This window comes from Bombus impatiens, unplaced genomic scaffold (genome assembly GCF_000188095.3).
Source record: "Bombus impatiens unplaced genomic scaffold, BIMP_2.2 scf_0036, whole genome shotgun sequence".
NCBI classification, from domain to species: Eukaryota; Metazoa; Arthropoda; class Insecta; order Hymenoptera; family Apidae; genus Bombus; species Bombus impatiens.
The window spans coordinates 806,957-825,354 of NT_176455.1; the positions used below are offsets into that span (position 1 = coordinate 806,957).

At 38.8% G+C, this 18,398-nt stretch overlaps 1 protein-coding gene across 6 annotated transcripts in view; it reads right to left on the reverse strand.

Moving 5' to 3' along the window:
- Positions 1 to 18,398, reverse strand: part of LOC100749745 (G protein-activated inward rectifier potassium channel 3) — a 42,934-nt gene that overhangs the window by 12,158 nt on the left and 12,378 nt on the right. For 5 of the 6 annotated variants that reach the window (XM_024369389.2, XM_024369398.2, XM_024369396.2 and 2 more), the window contains 8 exons: positions 15,811 to 15,925; positions 13,757 to 13,995; positions 12,380 to 12,653; positions 11,933 to 12,125; positions 11,234 to 11,455; positions 6,334 to 6,575; positions 4,838 to 5,127; positions 3,531 to 4,308 (listed from right to left, as the gene is read on the reverse strand). In XM_024369389.2, the coding sequence (XP_024225157.1) occupies positions 4,053 to 4,308; positions 4,838 to 5,127; positions 6,334 to 6,575; positions 11,234 to 11,455; positions 11,933 to 12,125; positions 12,380 to 12,653; positions 13,757 to 13,995; positions 15,811 to 15,925 (1,831 nt within the window). In that variant the 3' untranslated portion in view covers positions 3,531 to 4,052. Of the gene's footprint in view, positions 1 to 3,530; positions 4,309 to 4,837; positions 5,128 to 6,333; positions 6,576 to 11,233; positions 11,456 to 11,932; positions 12,126 to 12,379; positions 12,654 to 13,756; positions 13,996 to 15,810; positions 15,926 to 18,398 lie in introns of those variants that run through there. The other variant, XM_033322328.1, reaches the window with a different exon arrangement.

Below are 18,398 nucleotides of genomic sequence, written 5' to 3' on the forward strand. Positions count from 1 at the left end.
AAAGGCGAATTATTATTTTGCGTGGGCAACGTGACTCATCCACTTTCGATCTCTCACTTATTCAAGACACAAAGAAGGCATACGATTGGAAAGTTTTCCATTTGCGGAATTTCATATCCTACTACCTATAGGAAATTAAAATTTCATAGGAAAAGCTATCGAAACTAGAAAATAGAATATCAGGAGATATATTCGAAGCGAAACATATAAAAATTTCATCTGAACAGCGTGACTCGTTCGTGATTTTCGATTTCTAGATTTGTGTGTAAGGGTGTTTCGTAATTGTCGTTTCCCGAATTTCCTACTCTGCTTCAACGAAGCAAAAATGAACGTTTCACGGTAGAAGAATGTGCGAAGAGCGACCGTGTGAAAAGCAACGTATTTTCAGCATAAAGTATACGAAGATAAGTAGTCGTTTTATTCGAGCAACGTGACTCGTCCACTTTCGATCTCAGTTGCCTCGAGACACAGAAGAGTACACAGCTTGGATGCATCGCGAGCTTGCGAGGCAGGTGAAATGTGTCTGGAGAACAAGGACACACGGCGATGTACTTGCACGAAGCTACGTGCTCGAGGAACTTGATAGCTGGTTTAGCGTGTTTCGCGTGGTGTCATGGCTCGTATGTGTGGAAACTTGGCATAAGAAGTAGGGGCGAGGAGGGAAGAGGTTAGGCCGAGATTAAACAATTGACTGGCGTGATAACGAGGGCACTTCCCGCCACTAAACTCATCCTGTCGTGTCGTGTCGTCTAACCTACGTGGCTCTCTGGATCCACTTAATCCTCTGCTCATCCAACTGCCCTTCAGGCCATCGCGTGTTGCATCATAACGTGGAAATGCCTCCTCGTACACCTCGCTACGAATTACCTTCGTTCCAAGCGTCGTGGAAATGTAGCTGAACAGCTTCTTGCACGCGACAACTTGGCTGTTGCCAATGCTTTGTATTTTATTAGTCGATTAATTCGGAGTCATCGCGTTGAATTTTAACCAGTTAGCTGTTTTCGACGAGTTTCGAGTGCGCAATTTATTGTCTAAATTATAATTTAATAATTGCATTAAATTGCAGTAATAGAATTAACAAATAAAACAGTCGTTTCTTCGCGACTTAATTCTTGAGAAGACTTATTAGATATCCTACTCTTATTGATTTTCAATTAAAGAAAAATGGTGCTGAAGCCAAGGAAACGAGAGATTTTGAAATGGTAATTTGGTTGTTTTTAATTAAGGATGCCCAGGGAAACCATACAAATTTGGAGACGCAGAATTTGAGTAATTGTTAACTGAAAGCTGTATTAGATTCGAAATACCGAAATAGTTTACATACGTAATTTAGGTTTGATGATCCTTATCGAACAAATGAAACTTAAGCTATAGTTGTGATTTGTTTTGGTTGAATTTTTGTTCCACACTTGTACCACAGAGTTTCCTATTTTATTATTTCGATAGACGTGTTACGCGTATACAGGACGCGAAAGTTTGGAATTAGTTTTTCTACAGTTTTTCTACAGATTCGTTTTATGCGAGACGGATAACGAAGCCGATGTCAGCTGATTCAGAGATACGATCAGTAAATGTCGATTAAATTTCACAGCGACCAATAGCAACGACAGTCTGCGTAAAAAGGTCAGACAGTGTCTGGCCTTTAAAAAATCATTCAGTAATCATCGCGGTTATATTCCACTAACTTACTTCGTACGATATCCTTCCGAATGGTCAAAGGGCTCATACAAATTCGTTCTTTTTCTGCAGAAAAAAAAGCGAAAGAATAATTTCTAATTTTCACAATGATCTTCTAAATTGCATCTTTCCTTTTAACAAAATATCGATCATATCGCGCAATTAAATATCACAAATGCGAAACACGACAACTCACTTTTCCTGTCTTTTAAATTTCCAAACTCAATGAAAGCAAAATTGGAATCATCATCAAATTTCACGTGTACATCACTTTTCGTACTATTTCATACACCGAGTATCGGCACTTCTGGCTACTACGATCATTGCCCACAGTTGAAAAATTTGGTAATTTGATTCTTATTATAATCTTTTTACTATAACGCATGTTGCTACGGGAACAAAGTTTCTGGCGAATTACGATCAGTGCGCGACTCGTTGATGCGAACGTGTACCAGAGAGATAAGGTTAAACGAGCCCGGAAATCGTCAGTTAAGTGACACGGTAGAACGATCTTAATGGCGATAAGGTAAAAGAAATTGTCCCTTTCATTCAATTTAATACCGCGATTCTCATCGAGAGAACAGCACCGTGCGTCCGAATGAATCGGATGCTTCGCATTCCAAAACAAGTCCAGGAACAGCCTCGCGACTTTTTCCCTTTTGCGTGACATCGTAACGTAACCCTCCGAATATTCTTTTAAACAGCAGATATCGGCAGGCGATACCGAAGAAGAAGAAGAAGAATAAGAAGTCTTCTACAGCTTCACGTCTGAATTTCGCGTTCGTTCTAACCGAATCGAGGAAGACGAGTTAACTCGTCGCTCGAATTTCCCAATCTCTTACGTATTAACGTTTTTACTGTTCGATGAAAATCAACTCAGGTCTGTCGTCGCTTGTCCGCGAGTCGTTCGTGTCCTCGTTGATCCGATCCATCGATAGCTTAATTCGCGCCGATGAGTACGACCGGTTAAAATGGAGAGCGAAGGCGATGGAACAAGAGAAACGATAAGCGTAAAGAAGCGAAAAAGAGAAAGCGAAAGGCGGAGTTCGTACTACTTCGATCGTTGGAATCGTGCAGGATGCTGGCCAGTTAGTCGAACTTAAACGGCGCGTATGTATGAAAACTACGCGGCATGACGTCTTTGTGTCCCAGTTAGAACAATTTAGAGGCCCAGTTGTACGGCGAAGGCAAGTTGTTTTAAGAGGGCACGATCGTTGCAAATCGCCCGGCGAGTAATTGATCCTCCTCCGAGGCAATTTAGCCTCTAGAAATCTAAAGCTTCTAGCTCGTTTTGGTCCCGTGGTTCATCGATAGCGGAACGGAAATCCAGTCAATTAGAAGATGTCCGAGATTTTCTGCTCTTTTTGCTTCCCCCTGGGCCTGCTGACGTAAATGCTACGTGTGTGCGTGGAATGGTTAACGAACGAGGGGGGTCGTTGATGATTTAATGCAATCTCGTTTCAGGTCGTTCAAGGGGGTACTCTAATTTCGAATTTTCAAGAAAACCATCTCTCTTCGTCTGTTTTACGAAGACGTAGGTTCTTGAAATTACACCTGCAAAAGCATTTTTTCGAATTCGTAAAATTAATTCTGTCGTGCAGGTTCAAGAAAGACGGCGCGCAGCAATTCGAAACGATATTTCTAGTTCCAGCAACCATCGTCGAATGATTATTTCTTATCTTTCGTCCCGCAAGACACGAAAGAAGTCGCCAAAATCTGACTCTGTAATTTCAGAATGTCACCGTCTTTTTTTTTTAAATCCTTCTTTTTTAAATATTTCTTTCGCAATCTAGTTCATATCCTAATTATATTTATAATATTTGGAAGTTTTTGGTTTCTTCGATTCAAATAAGCGAAACGTACAAGAGTCTGTACAATTCAGCTATATTCGTTTGAAGAAAATTCTTTGTCAATATATACGAGGAAGCTAATATCAAACCTCTTGCGGTTCTTCTAGAAAAGAAATTCTCTAGACTAAAATAAGTCTTCTCATAAGCCTTCTACTTAACTCCTTAACCCCTTAACGCACAGATCATTCCTTTATTTATTAATGGAAATTTATTACAATATAGTGGAAAACAAGCGAAAATGCAATTATATACACAACATGTTTCTTTATGACATATATGGACACCTTTCATAATTCATATAAATTATCGTATAAATTAAATATATAAGATACTATAGCTTGAATGCATATAATAATCGCTCAAACTAGAACCAATATGGATATCTTTATTTATAAAATACTGTAGTTTTTCAATCCACAAAGATCGATGTCAAAAACAATTAATTCAGTGAAACCCAATCTTCAAATACACATATCACGTTAAATACGTGCGTTAAGTGGTTAACGATGGTCCACGTTTGCTCACCTACACCTGTTCCTGATAGAAAACAGCGTGCCTAGGGAGATGATTCGTTTTGGATGAATCGCCCTCCAACGCGTTCCGAGAGGGAAACTCCTTCATAGGCTCCATATCTATCACGTGGTGTTCGACGTCGCCTAAGATGAAGCTGGTCTTTTTCTGCGGGCTCTTGTGATTCTCTCCCAGGCTGGACCTCGAGGAGGTGAGAGGATGAGGCGAAGGTTCGCGATACGCTTCCGAGGATTCCGCGAACTTGGTATGTCTGAATGAATGAAACACAGATTAGCATCGTTTCTATAATTAAACGCGGTCTTCGGATTTTCATTGAACATTCGAATAGAAGGAAATGGAAGGCCAGATTCTAAGATTTCTAAGAATTGCCCATGATTTATCGTTGTGTCACGCTTTTGGTTTCTCTCGAGACGATCGCGTTGCGAGCAGATTTTTATGCATTTCTAAAAAAATTTTAAAGCGAAAAATCTTGAAATTTTTAAATAGAAAAATCGCACAGGATGCAAACAGGAGAAAGTTTTATGAGAAAGTATATAAAAATATCTAAAGCGTGGAGATTTCTACGTATAGCTGGTAGGCGAGACTATTTTCTATCTAAGACGAAGACTACGTTTCGGTTCTATTCTCCTAATTATATTTTGTAAAATATGAATTTGCATAAAAATCCGCTGTCACATTTTGCGTCAGTGTCGCAGCTTATGAAACGTTGACGCAAAAGTTGTAACTCGTAACGCTGTTGCCTCTGAAGAAACATCAAAAGAAGAGACAGATTTGAATACCTGGGATCTAAATGCTGTCGCGATGGTGATTTCGATAGGGAGCTGATAACTGGAACTTGATCCATCGTCGTCCTAGAACTGGATCTCTTTATCGTGTCTCTCGACTCGCTCTTCCTAGAGTCTAAGGTACACTTGGACGGTTCTCTGTGTATTCTTCTGTCTTCCTTACTCGGTGCCCGATTTTTCCTTAAGGTCGCGTTTATATCTTCCAATACACGATCATAATCCTCTTGGTTTCTTAATTCCTCGTGGGAATAATGATTTAAAACGTGCGGATCACCGTCCAGGAACTAGACACAGAATGAAAATATTTGCGTTTCTATTAGTATATCATAACTATTAGCAGACTGCAGATTTTTATGTATTTATAGGAAACGTGAAAGCGTGAAATCGATACGAGGATATATATAAAATGTTCAAAGTACAGTGATTTCTATGATACTTGATAGATAAAGTAATTTTCTACCAATATTCAGCTTCCTTAATTATATTCCAAGGAACGTGAATTTGTATGAAAATCAGCAGTACATCTATACAATAAAATTTGTCTAATAATTCTATTGTTAAATCATTTTCAAGTACCATAGACTGTACGTATGTACATGTCGAGAAATTAAGCTACTTGTATCTTCCTTGGATTTAGATGAAATCTGACCCTCGTAGCAATATTTTGAAGAAACTATGTATAGTTGAAGATTTATTTAATCGTGCTGCAGCCTTCGGTTCGCTTTTGTCCTCACTTGTTCTTTCAGAACTCTACTATTTCTTAAAAATATTGAGCAAGATTTTCTCGAATGTAACCTTGAGAATATATTAGAATCCTAGTGTCCCTGTTCAAGTGACATTTTAGAAATAAAAATAGTTACGCATAACACAGATATTAAGACACGCTTTAACGAGAGATACTTGGAAATACAAAAAAACGCTACGATAGTTTTATTCTTATCCAAAATTATAACAATTGGCCGATAATAGTCTCTTACGAATACGATAGACGTATCAACATTGAACGCTTATATTCCATATCCGTAGACAATTTAAGGAATTAATTTAATTTATTAATTTAATTTAACGCGTCAATAGAAAATTATATTACACGGAAAACCAGATTTCACTGTGGTCTGAAAATGTGTTACAGTCCATCAAAAAAAAGGACCAGATTCTACACACGATTTTAAAACAGAAAAGTGCTAAAAGTTTACAAAAGCCACTATTACCTATAGCTTGTCGTAAATAAATAACTTCGATAGAATGTACTGGCCTTAACTGGCTGGCGACTAAAAAACGTAACGATATATTCTATTACTGCGTTTCCTTGGTTCTGCAAGTATAGTTGGAAAATGGAATCAGAGAAACGGATTTCACACGTAAGAATCACTTTTATCTCGAAGATCTTAAACGTGTACTTGAAGTGGAGAACTGCAGCAGGATTAAAGAGACGACGTTCGTGTACAACGATCTAATAAAAAGAAAAATAGTAGCTACATGTTTAGTACCTCGTTTTGCGTGTAAAATATGGACTGCTTTAAGTCAGTTTGCGCGCTTTGCATGCTCTCGCGTCTAAGAGAACCGTCAGGGCCGGTGATCATAACTGGAATCGGAGTGAGCGTCATCGGCACGTTCATGTGCAATCCGCCTGTTGACGACGCTAGGCTGGAACCGGATCCGGTGGTCAAAGAACTGCTCGACGCATCGCGATAATGAGCGAATCCGCTGTTGCTCGCACGTTCTGAAATACCTAATGGTGCATAGAAATTCAAAATTAATTTCAGGAAAAAAATTCCATTTTACATACGGCGTAGCAGGAACGGTTGGTTCATCGAGAGTCAGTCGAGTCTCGCTGAAGCCAGTTTATTTAACGACCACCTCCGCGAGAAAAACACTCGCAAGTTTGTTGTAAATACTTTTTTAAGATAAGAATTTCGAGTATGTCACAGGCTATGTAGTCCCGTTTGTGGATAGCAAGTTTTTCTGTAATTTTCTTTTTCTTTTCTTTTTTTTTTGGTTGAAATGATCAGCTTTCGCGTTCAAAGTTTTTTATTATTTCTAGTTAGTTGTTCGTTGGCCTTTGTTCAGATTCACCGTACCGAGCGAATTTACGAAATACGATTACAACGTGCATCGATCTTTGTCTTATTCAAAAACCGTTTTCCCTTCGAATAAAAGCGAAGAGTTCGTGGAGCCAGCGCGCTACCGCGTTATCGTATTTGCTCGAGCATAGTGCGCCAACTTTGTCTTTTTTCCAATTTCTTCGCTTTTGTATCGGTAGTATCGAACGAACGTTCTCCTTGACTGTCACGACAGACGAGGAAACGTTGAACCAAACTAGACGGCAAGAAGTTCGCTCTACGGAGATATGACGTGTCGTTGTTGAATCGCGTGAGTTGACGGAGTGTGTTGACGAGAATTCAATAAAACGGTAAATTTCAAAGAAGAAAGAAAAAGGGAGAGAATGGAAGAGGTGCCAGTGATTCTTCAGAAACGTTCAGAGTAAATCAGTTAAGTCGTTACATGTAAATTTGATAAACTGTACGACGCGAGAGGTGGATTTCCAAGAAAGTACACGCGTTGTTATGGCGACACGAGCGAACACGCGAAACAATGACGAGAAGCTCGTTTGCGACGCAGATAGAAAAATTTGAAACGATCCGCGAGAAACCGTACGACGCGAATGAGCAGCTTTCCAACGTCGCGATGATGTGAAATCATTGCTGAGCATTGTTTGTCCTCGAAATTCCTCAAACTTCTCTATAGCGTGGGAGTTTAGCAGGGGAGAAGAGAAGAGCACAGGGAAATTAATTGCGGAATTCATTCGCGCGGACGATTGTTGGAAGTTGAAGAAGAGGCCATTTCGTCGCTTGCACCGCGTGTTGGAAATCACCGAGTGAAACCCGGAAATAAGAGAAAGAAGTGGAGAACTCGAGGAGGGTCGAACCACTTAAAAGAGAAAAAGTAGTTGCAATTACAGTCACGAGACGTGCCATCGGTACGACAAGTGCAAAAAGCGAATCCTTGGCGGAGAGTACAAAAATAGAAAAACGGACAACGCGTCGTAAACGGCACACGTGTGCGACGTCAGTGCATTTTTCTTAGAAACAACGCACGCTGATGATTCTGTGTTATTGGCGGACTTCGATGAGACTATGCGTATGACTTATAGTCACGAACGTTTCCGTGAACCTGAGCCACCGAAGATGGCATGTTTTCCCCAGATAGCTGGTGATACATTACTCAAAGTCGCTAAAGTGTCGGTAAGACAGATGCTGGAGCTTTAACGAACGATAAACTGATAGATCAACCGCTGAAAGAAGTACTCTTGCCTGCGTAGTTGAAGAGGAATTTGTTTCAGTGAGAGCGTTAACGGACGAGGATTTTTCGTTTCACGTTCACAGCGATCGCCGTGAAATTCGAAATAGCGAAGACGCTCTATCCGCGCAGGAAACACGCTACGCTCCGCTGTTCCGATGTGTGTTTTTCGATAAGAAGAGACCGATAGGACGTAACGTGCCTCGCGAGAACTTGCTAAGACGATAAGAATGAAAGGCTGGATCGCGTTGATGTCAAAACGATGAAGAGGCCAACCAAGCGTTGAAATGATTTTTTTTTCTTTTTGAAGCCTGTACGTTAAAGATGAGCGAGCAAAAACGAAAGATACATATTCCAAGTAAACGAGAGAGAATTTCGTGAATGTGGGTTCAAGATATTTTATCCTGTTGAAAGACGACAGTACTAGTCTTCGGACTGTTTGTTTTACACGTCACGTAGCAGAAGCTTTTGAAACATTTCAAGAATACTATTGCGTTTAGGCAAACTCGTGATAAAATAAAAGCCTTATAAAAAGCTAATGGGACGGAATATACGCGAGGCGAGTTTCACGATTTTCTGGAAAATGGGGAATCATTCACGAAACATCAGCACCATGTGTTCTGCAGTAAAATGGACAGGCGGAGCGTGAAATAGGTACCTTGGTGGAGAGCGCTAGATCGATGTTGATTACCAAGGCTGTGTCAAGTACGTTGCAGGCCAAAGCTGTCAAGACAGCAGCGTATGTTCTAAACAGAACCCTTTGGAAACAAGTACACAGGGCATGATGGCGTACGAAAAATTGATCACCGGTCGTTAGCCGGAGATTAAACACACGCGCGTGTTCGGATGGACAAGACGTCCCAAAGGTAGAAACTCAATGAAATTCAATGCGAAAGGCAAGAAAATGGTATTTGTTAGCTACGGCGAGAAGTCGACAAACTATCGACCGTGGGATGCAAAGCGTAAAATTCACGTGAATCGCGACGTTGTTTTTAATGAGAGTTGCGTGAAGTCAGAGCCAATCGTAGAGACCTGAGAGAAGACACAAGTCTGGTTGGTTTCCGCTAAACTACAATATCAATGCAGAGGATGAGGATGCTTGGAAGATGAAGAGGTAGTATTGGTACAGTCAAATGACGCGAGAGTTGGTTTTCAATTGCGACAAAATTCCTATGTACGTGGAAAATCAAGATCGATGAATCAGCGAAGTTCGCTAGTAATCCGGAGTGTCATAAACGGGCAAAATGTATTGATGCTCGCTTTCATTTTATTGAGCGACGTTCGTGAGATTGATGTGCTGATAGAGACTAAGCGGCAGCAGCAGGTGACAGATATATTTACTAAACCGGTAGTGAGATAATTTGAATATCTGTAAGATAGGCATATCAAACGAAACTATATAAATGAGAGAGTTAAGATAAGACTGTCAAACAAACCACAGGCTATATAGTCCCGTTTATAGGTAGCAAGTTCTTATGTAGTTCTTTTTTGGTTGACGCTCGAACACTCGGTAAACGGCGAAGGCTTTCGCCTTCGACATTTCTTTTTCTTTCTATTTTTCGTTCAGATTTGCCGTGTCGAACGAATGCACGAAACACATTGTATCAATTTTCGTTTTGCTATCAAATAAAATTCAACAGTGTATCTTCTGGTCAAACGGTTAAATTATTCTATGAAATTTGTATGAATTTTGTAGATATCAAAGAGAATAAAGTCATTGTAATTAGAATAGTAATAGATTCTAACAAGTTATGTCAAGTTACGCGGCATTATTACCAATGCAAACGTAGTTAATATTAAAAGACTAGAACCGAAACTGTAGGTTTATGGGTGTTTTCGTAGGTCTGTTTAATGGTTTCTGAAACTGTTTCATGGGTCTTTTGCCAGAAAGTTTCTTCCCCAATATTACCATTTTTTTCTAAATATGATGCAATATGGAACAGTCACGGAATTCATCCTTATATACTGTAAGCTTGAAGTTACTAAGTGTAGAAGCTAAGAATTCGAAGAAAAGCCAGCTTAGAAATGTATTGATACGAAGGAAATGACTATATTCGTTTCAAATTAATAATAAAATTAACAGAAGCGTTCTATCCAACTACAAGTGAGAAGACGAGTTAGAAAATGATCTAAATTTCTTAGCCGCTATTGTGTGTATTTTGTGAAGAAAAAATCATTTAAATTTCCAAAATTGCATCGTCCTAAATTTACAAAATTTCTATGAAAATCTTTTAAGAATCGATGGTCCTAACTCCCTTGATAATTTTGGCATTAACAATTTAGTAATTTCCCTTTTAAAAAAATATGTTCCATCCGAACGATTTACTATTTAACAATGGTTTTAATTATGGAATTAATCGGTAATTAATAGGCTCGAGCACACGTTCAGTGCAATTACAGTTTGATTCTTTTCTTGGTCCAAGGTTCGGACATATTGGCAGTGGTCGGAAAGTGGAGTGCCAGATTTTCGACTCGAGGCAAAAGCTACAACGTATACGGCGGCTAAAAAGTAGTTTGCGTCGCGGAATGCGTCTCATGTCGCGGACAGTATCGCTTGTGACAGTACAGATTCAATAAGCTTGATTCATGTTAATCGAGGTCAATCACATTTCACCGACAGCGTACAGTGGTCGATAAAATAGAGTTCTCCATCCATTACTATCAGATGACTGCGGATATTTATGCAAATTTGTATTTTCATGAATTATTTGTAACTTGTAACTTGTAAACTTGTTCCACCTGTTAAGTATGATAACGTATACTGCGTTTTGCATATTTCACGCGTATCCTCGCGTATTATGCGAGTTCAATGGATTTTTGCATTTTCGACCTGTCAGTCTGGTCTCTTAAATTAGAAACATTACGAAATTAAAGACGAATAAGGACAAAGCAAATGCGATTTTCAAACCGAAATAAATTTCTAAACGAAGCACTTAGCACGTCTAAGAGATTTAGGATTCAAACGACGAATTAACGCGTTTCCCGGTGAATGCATAAAAATCCGCAGTCCGGTATTATCACGACGATTCTTTGAAGAATTTTAACGAAGCTGGGAATTCATGCTTGTTAGAAGTTTTTCTTTGCTCGTACCTCCTTTCGATCGCTGCATCGTCCTAAGTTTGTCCAAATCAGCCGCTGAGCATAACGGTGTGTCAACCTCGTAGGTATTGTTGAACAAGGAATAGTTCACTTCGTATTCCCCAGTCTCCTTTTTGAACGTGATTATGTGTTCAAATCTGTGTCCCCATAAAATTTCAGAGGGCAGGTACGAGCTCCTGGCTTGAGTCGTCATGCCAGTTGATTCGATGACACCTGCAATTGACGAGGAATTTTAGAAATTTTGCTTGTCTTTTTGACTCATTAAATACATAAGGTTTCCTGAAATTTGGTCCAACGACAGCTGTAATCAATGCGAAATTATAGAAATTTATCTTCCTGATTCATCCAGTGTGTTATGCAACTGATGGTTCAATTACTCATCATACAGACTGATTCGACGCGGAAACATGTTATACGAAGCTTCTCTTTGTCGAGAAAATAGACCTCGATCGATTGAAAATTAGTCCGTAAAAGTTTATCAAATTCGATTTTTCGAAAAAGTTCGAACGAAGATATCTTTTGTTTTAGATTTTGAACTAATCTTCGCACGTGAGATAATCTATCAGCGATAATTTACTCGTATTTAATCCGAAAGTGGTTTGTTTCACGCGATCGAACGAAAACCTTTTGCTTCGTATTTTCGACTTTCACCTTGGTAATTTAATACGTGGGACCTGCGTATTAAATTACCTTCCAACATGACGATAATCTCGAATCGTTCCCTGAGCATATCGCTGGCTGATATATGATAAAGAGGCGACTTTTCGTCGATCTTGTGAACGATCGTCGTTGGCCAAATAAAGAATATCTTGTCCTCCTCGCCATCGCCGCCCACTTTCAATTCTGTTTGGAAGAACGGCAGCAGTTCTCCTTCTCTGGTAACCTGAAAGTATAGTTGACGCCATCAGATCATTATACTATTTATCCTGGATGAAAGCAATAAAGTAGAATTTCGTAGAAATTGGCACTGGACGAAGTTCCTTCGATCGAATCGAGACAACTTTATAGAGGAGAATTTAAGCGCGTGAATGACAAAAACAAAGTTTCTCTTTGGGATTCTTCGGTAAAAAAAAAGACGGACAAACAGGCGTTACGTAATCGTTTTGCACGTTCAACCCGAAGGAAATAGAAACTCACCTTCCTTTTGATCATCTGGGCTCTGACGTGAGCCTCGATGATGTGACTCTTCCTCATGTCACCGACACGGAACATCAAACAGGGTTGTCCATCCCTCTGACAGATCACAGCGTTCCTTGAAAACAGCAACGTCTGCGTTCTCTTCTTTGGCCGGGATAGTTTCGCGAAAACTATGCCGACCATGAAGGCCTGCAGGATCACACCTGTCATTGACTGGATACATATCACGAACACGGCCTCTGGACACTCGTCTGTTGGATGTTTCGACCCGTACCTACGATATTTGTCGCTGTTAGAATGGCTTCATCTCGAGGGAGAAAGTGAAAAACGGAACCGTAGAAGATCCGGTGGAGCCGAATTAATTAAACCGAAGCTTAGGGAGCCCAGTAGCATAGAATTTCTAGAACGGCCATGGGGCAATCGGGGATCGTGGTAGAACTTCAAAGTTATCTAGAAATCGTGGGATCATCTTAGACTGACGAAGATTTTGGGATCGTAGGGAACCGTAGGTTTGAGGTTTCGAGATTTTTGAAATGTTTATTTTCCAATCATCTTACGAGAAGAATTTAAAGTTTCCTGAATTTGTACAGTTCGTGAGACCACGCGATCGCGGGAATTTGCAAAGTGCGAAATTTTGAGAATCTTGAGATTTTGAAAATTGTGTGGTTTCAAGGATTCATTTCTTGCTATCCAAATCTCTGGATTACTACGACCTACGACTTCAGGTCGGAGGTACGGCTGGTCCCAGGATTTTCAGGCGACTGTCCCGGGTAGCTACAAAAAAAAAATCACCACTTTTAGGTGTCTAATGAACGAATTCGAATTTTCCGAGTGATCCGCGTGAATTGACAAGTTGCACTTAACCCGTAGAAAAATTCGTTTATCTTATCGTTTAGTCGATTGCAAACTGCGGCTCAAGTTCTCCTGATTATCTGTATCTGTGATCTACAATCTCTAGATGACGTAAAGTGGTACTACAATCTGTACGCGACCTAAGATTAGGTACCGAGGCAATTAATCTCAGATTAATTTCACCAGTTTGCTGGGTTACTCTAGGTCAGAATTCTCCAATCTTGCCAATCGCAATGTTTGCAAGGTAACTTCGCTGTTGTACCTCGAATGAGAGTTACGAATATTAAATAAGTTTCCTCTCGTTCGCTAGATTTCTAAGAAAATTACCGACGATCGCATCGAGCCCCAACGTTATCGCAACCAACCAACTAACTTAACTAATTAATCAATTAACCAATTAACTTAACTAATTAATCAGGGGAGGAAGGGTATAGTTCTTCGAAATCGACCGCGTTGTTAATTCATTCGAGTCACTGATCCGATATAAATTACGCTTGATAATAATAGAAGATAAGTGGTAGTCACCCGATCGTGTGCTGCGTCTCGATGGAAAATAGGAAGGAACTGGTGAATCCACGAATCTCCCTGATGCACGGGGTGAACGTTATGTTTGGATTGTTCTGATTTTCCAGGTCGAGGTCGCCGTGGCTGTACGCTATCAGCCACCATATCAGGGCGAAACCGAGCCATGACAATAGGAAGTTCATGGAGAACACCAGGAGAGTCCAACGCCATTGTGCGTCCACCAGCGTCGTGAAAATATCCTGAAAAGGTTACATAAAAATATAGTTTCGATGAAAATTTGAAATCGTCTGATTATACAGGCTGCGGTCGAATAACACGTACAAACAGGCACGCGATGATTTCTTGATGAAAAAATAAGAAGAGAATATGCGATAAAGTTTGTTCAGTTGTTAAGGTTTAGTTTTGGAGAAAATCGAGCTTGCAAATTTATCGAATATACTTGAACATGGCTAACTACCGATTGGATATGAGTAAGCGATCGATAAGACGTTATCGCAGAGGCGAAAGTAAGTAAAAAATAAAAAATAAAATTTTTCCCTTTAAGACTTCATTTTCAAGAAAATAGAGTTCGAATATGTTTAGTTAAGAATCGATCTGGTAGTTAAATAAGATAAATATGAAAATTTATTTTTTCGCAAACGAAGCGTCTTGAGAACAAATTTTACTACGCATTTTCCACTTATTTTCACACGTAGAACGACCTGCTGTTGATTATTTAGCTCTGTCTAGTGCGAAATTAACCACGTTCGAGTATACCCGATAAATTTTCAAACTCGATTTTCTCGTAAACTCAACCATAAATAAAAACATTTTATTACACATTTTATTCTTATTTTTTTATAAGAAATCACCTCGTACCCGTTTGTACGTGTTATGAGTTCCTTTGACATGCATACTAAATTGAATATTAAATTGACGTATAAAATATTATTACGAGCTAGTATTAATACGTATAAAATATTATTTCTGGAAGAGTTAAATTTAACAAATCCATGTCAGTCATTGAACTGTCTATCATCTTATGTTTGTTTAAAGTATAGTATGTTAGTTTTCTTCTGTTTGAAGCGTACATCGAAAGTATCGATTAAATTGTTATACTGTTTTCATAACTGTTGTTAGGTAGTTTTCATAAAATTACCATCCATCTCAAGGAATGTATCGCATGGTGGTGGAAAAATTCCTTTAAAATGACCATAGACGTATCTGGGTCGAAAAGGAAACAACTTGCGCTACAAATTATTTATATCGAATGTCAGGCTGATTTATAACAAAGATATTGTGACCTGGTGATATCGGCTATCGTGAATAATTCCTACGATTCTTTTACGAAGCTTTCAATTTAGAAAAAGTGACATGGAAATTATTGGAAACATCTTGGTGTAACGAGAATTTCATCTAGACGATTTTTCAATACGTACGTTGTTCTAACAGAAACCGACAAACCAAAGAATCTTCCGTTTAAAAATGAAAAAAATGAAAGTAAAAAGTCTGGAACTGAAAATTTGTATAAATTTAGAATAATCAAAGTACGTGGTTAATCGTTGAGAAAGCGCATCGAATAAGAAAAGAAAATTGCTCTTGTCGATTAAACTCGATATTCTAAAGGAACTGTGTACAATAGAAAATCTTATTTGAGACCACAACGATTCATCAATCTAACATAAACTTTCAATAAAACGATATTATCGACTTAAGAGTAAATGGACCGTTAAGAACATCGAGAAAGTATAACAATTGCGCTAATTTTAACACGTTTGAGAAATAAACGTTTCTAGAGAACCGGAATATAGAAATTACATGAAAACATCGACTATAGAGAAGGACGACAATTTGGCAAGTAATTGTACTCGGAAAATAGATGGAGATAAATCAAGTTCGCGTTTTTACGCTAAATGAGGTTCGTACGGTTTCGTGTAAAAAGGAGGCGTAAAACTTGTAGCGTGATCGTTAAGTGTCGCTGGCGGAAATTCGTGACATCGCCTTGGAACGTTGTATATATGTTCTTAAAACGAAACTGCTACAGTCGTACGCTTTTAGAAATACTTTAAAATTACCTGAAGGTAACGGCGCCGTCTCTTGGCGACATTTCCTTGTACGACATTGCAATCGCCGTGCTTGAAAACCACTCTTTTGCGTATCCGTCGCGAGCTGAATCTTGTTTGCCGGTATCTGAAAGCAGAAAGCAGCGTTGAGTACTTTGCGTATATTTAAAAGTCGAATTGCGACGTTAGTTAATTGTTTCGCTACTTCGATCTTACGAACATGCTTCTATAAACTACTAGATAATTATATAAAATGTTATATAACGCATTAGAAAACTCGAAATAATTAAGATGGATTAAACTATCTTTATTTTATTTTCGGATACGTAGTTTGCTTCGTTCCTTGGATTCGTCTTATCAGGAACCAAGTCCTTGTAGAACGTTAGATGATTACGTAAAGTATTATATAAAATATCCGAAAACTCGAGATAATCGAAACGTGGTACTTTATCTGTACTTTATTTTCAGATACGTACTTTGTTTCAGTAGAATCGAATTTATTAGGGACCAGGTCTTTGTAAAATATTAGACGATTATATAAAGTATTATATAAAATGTTGGACAAGCTCGTAATAGTCAAAACAAGGTGCTCCATCTCTATTGTATTTGCAGATATATACTTTGTTTTATTGAAACGTAACATATCGCTGACCAAATATTAAAACGACGCCTAAAGGTATAGACGCAATAACGTTGGAAAGTGCAAAATAATTTGCACGCTATTTTATCAAAGTACAAGGAAAATTATTAGAATACCTGACAAGTAGATGTTTTCCAGAACTTTGTTATATAAATCAGAGACACGAACAGACTTCTATTAAATTTCCTCGAGATTTCATAAAATTGTCAGGTGAAAATGAAAGAAAGAAATATCGAATTCTCTTTTACAACCCCGATATCGGAAAAAGACACAGTTCGACGATACGAGACAAACTAAAAAAAAAAAACTTGCGAATGAAAAGTTGACCCTGGATCAAGTTGGACAATTAGAAATTCGAACAGCGCGCTATTTCTGTTCTCCAAATTTCTCGCCAGAGACCGAGAACCTCTGTTCTATATCAGGCGCCGGTTTTCGAAGAAGGTCACTGACATCCTTCGTTCTTTTTTCGTCTACGTCGGATCGTTTCTACGCACACCTGATGGAAAGAAATCGCGTCCTAGAGGGTTGTGTTCCGCGCGAGACAGAAAACGAGACGTCCAGCTAAAAACCTCCCACGGCTTCTCTAAAGGCCGTTTAAAATGGTCGTACGGTCTGCTTCGAAATACACTGACGCTAATGCCAAAGGACATAATTTACCGCTGAACGCGTTTCCTACGCGCCGGGATGGCCCGATTTAGAGCAATCTGCCAGAAAATCGACAGACAAACGAGTCCTGATAGTCTTACGTCTCTACATGAATCACTACCTTCGTCCCTAATTGCGAGCAACTTTTAAAAGCATCGTCTTCTAACCAATAATTCGCACGTGATTACTATGAATCACAGCTTCGAAGAATTACACTTCCACTTAAGCCCGTCGCACTTGTTGAATTTTTAGTTCCTCTTTGCGTTCCGAAGAAGACAATTTTCATACCTTCGACGTCAGACCTTCGATCTCAAACATTTAGTATTGTACCGTAGGTAGAAGTTCACTCGTGTCTTCACTATATTATTAGCGTAACATCAACATGTTGACCGCTATGCAGTTAATTTAGTATGTGGGTTTTCCCCTGAGAGTCACGACAGATTGAAATATAATAACGTAACGTTTAATTTTTCTAAAGTATTTGATATTGTGTGTTCTAAGGTGTTACTGTTCGTGTTACCTCAGTTATCGGCATCGTCGAACGTTTCTAAGTTCTGGAAACTTATCGAATTTTAATCATTGTCAAATATTTGATACTATGGGCCGTCAATGAATACCAGTCGAAAGACAACGTGTTAAGGTTTATTGGTAAAACAACGAAGATATTTATTCGTTCACAATTTTTCTACAAATCGCGTAACGTAACGAAATCGTTTATTGCGCTGAATATTATTTTTACGCTCACGTTCTTCTTCAGCCAACGAATTACTCGGCTAATTATGCATCGAGGTAATCCAATTTTTATCTTAATAGCTTCGTTAATTACGCGTCCTTCGATAATCGTACTTTCTTATTAGTTAACAAATTTCTTCAAACTCGACGATACAAAAGGAACAGTCACTAACACGTGCAATTTCCATTTAAAGATTCTCGATCTTTCCTTCTATTCTTTAAACATTGGATATTTTGTTCTACGTTAGAATTAAAGAGATCGAAACATAATAAATTTGAGCAGGATGATAATACCTAGAATTGCATACAATAATCATCGGAGATTGAATTTTCAAAGTCTAAGTACGATTTGGTTATTCAGTTTCTCAGATTGCTTCCTCGAACAGAAGACAGCAAAGTCACCAAGAATATCGAATATTTTCGGCGGCGCATAGTTTTCATATTTTCATGGTTGTTTAGAAAACTGGCGTGTTCTCCCGTGGAATGTCTGTTTCGTATTCGAATCGGTACTTCGTCGTAGAAAATGAAACGCTTGAAGAAACGTTTATCGAATATCGTTTTACCGAATTCAATAATCTTACAG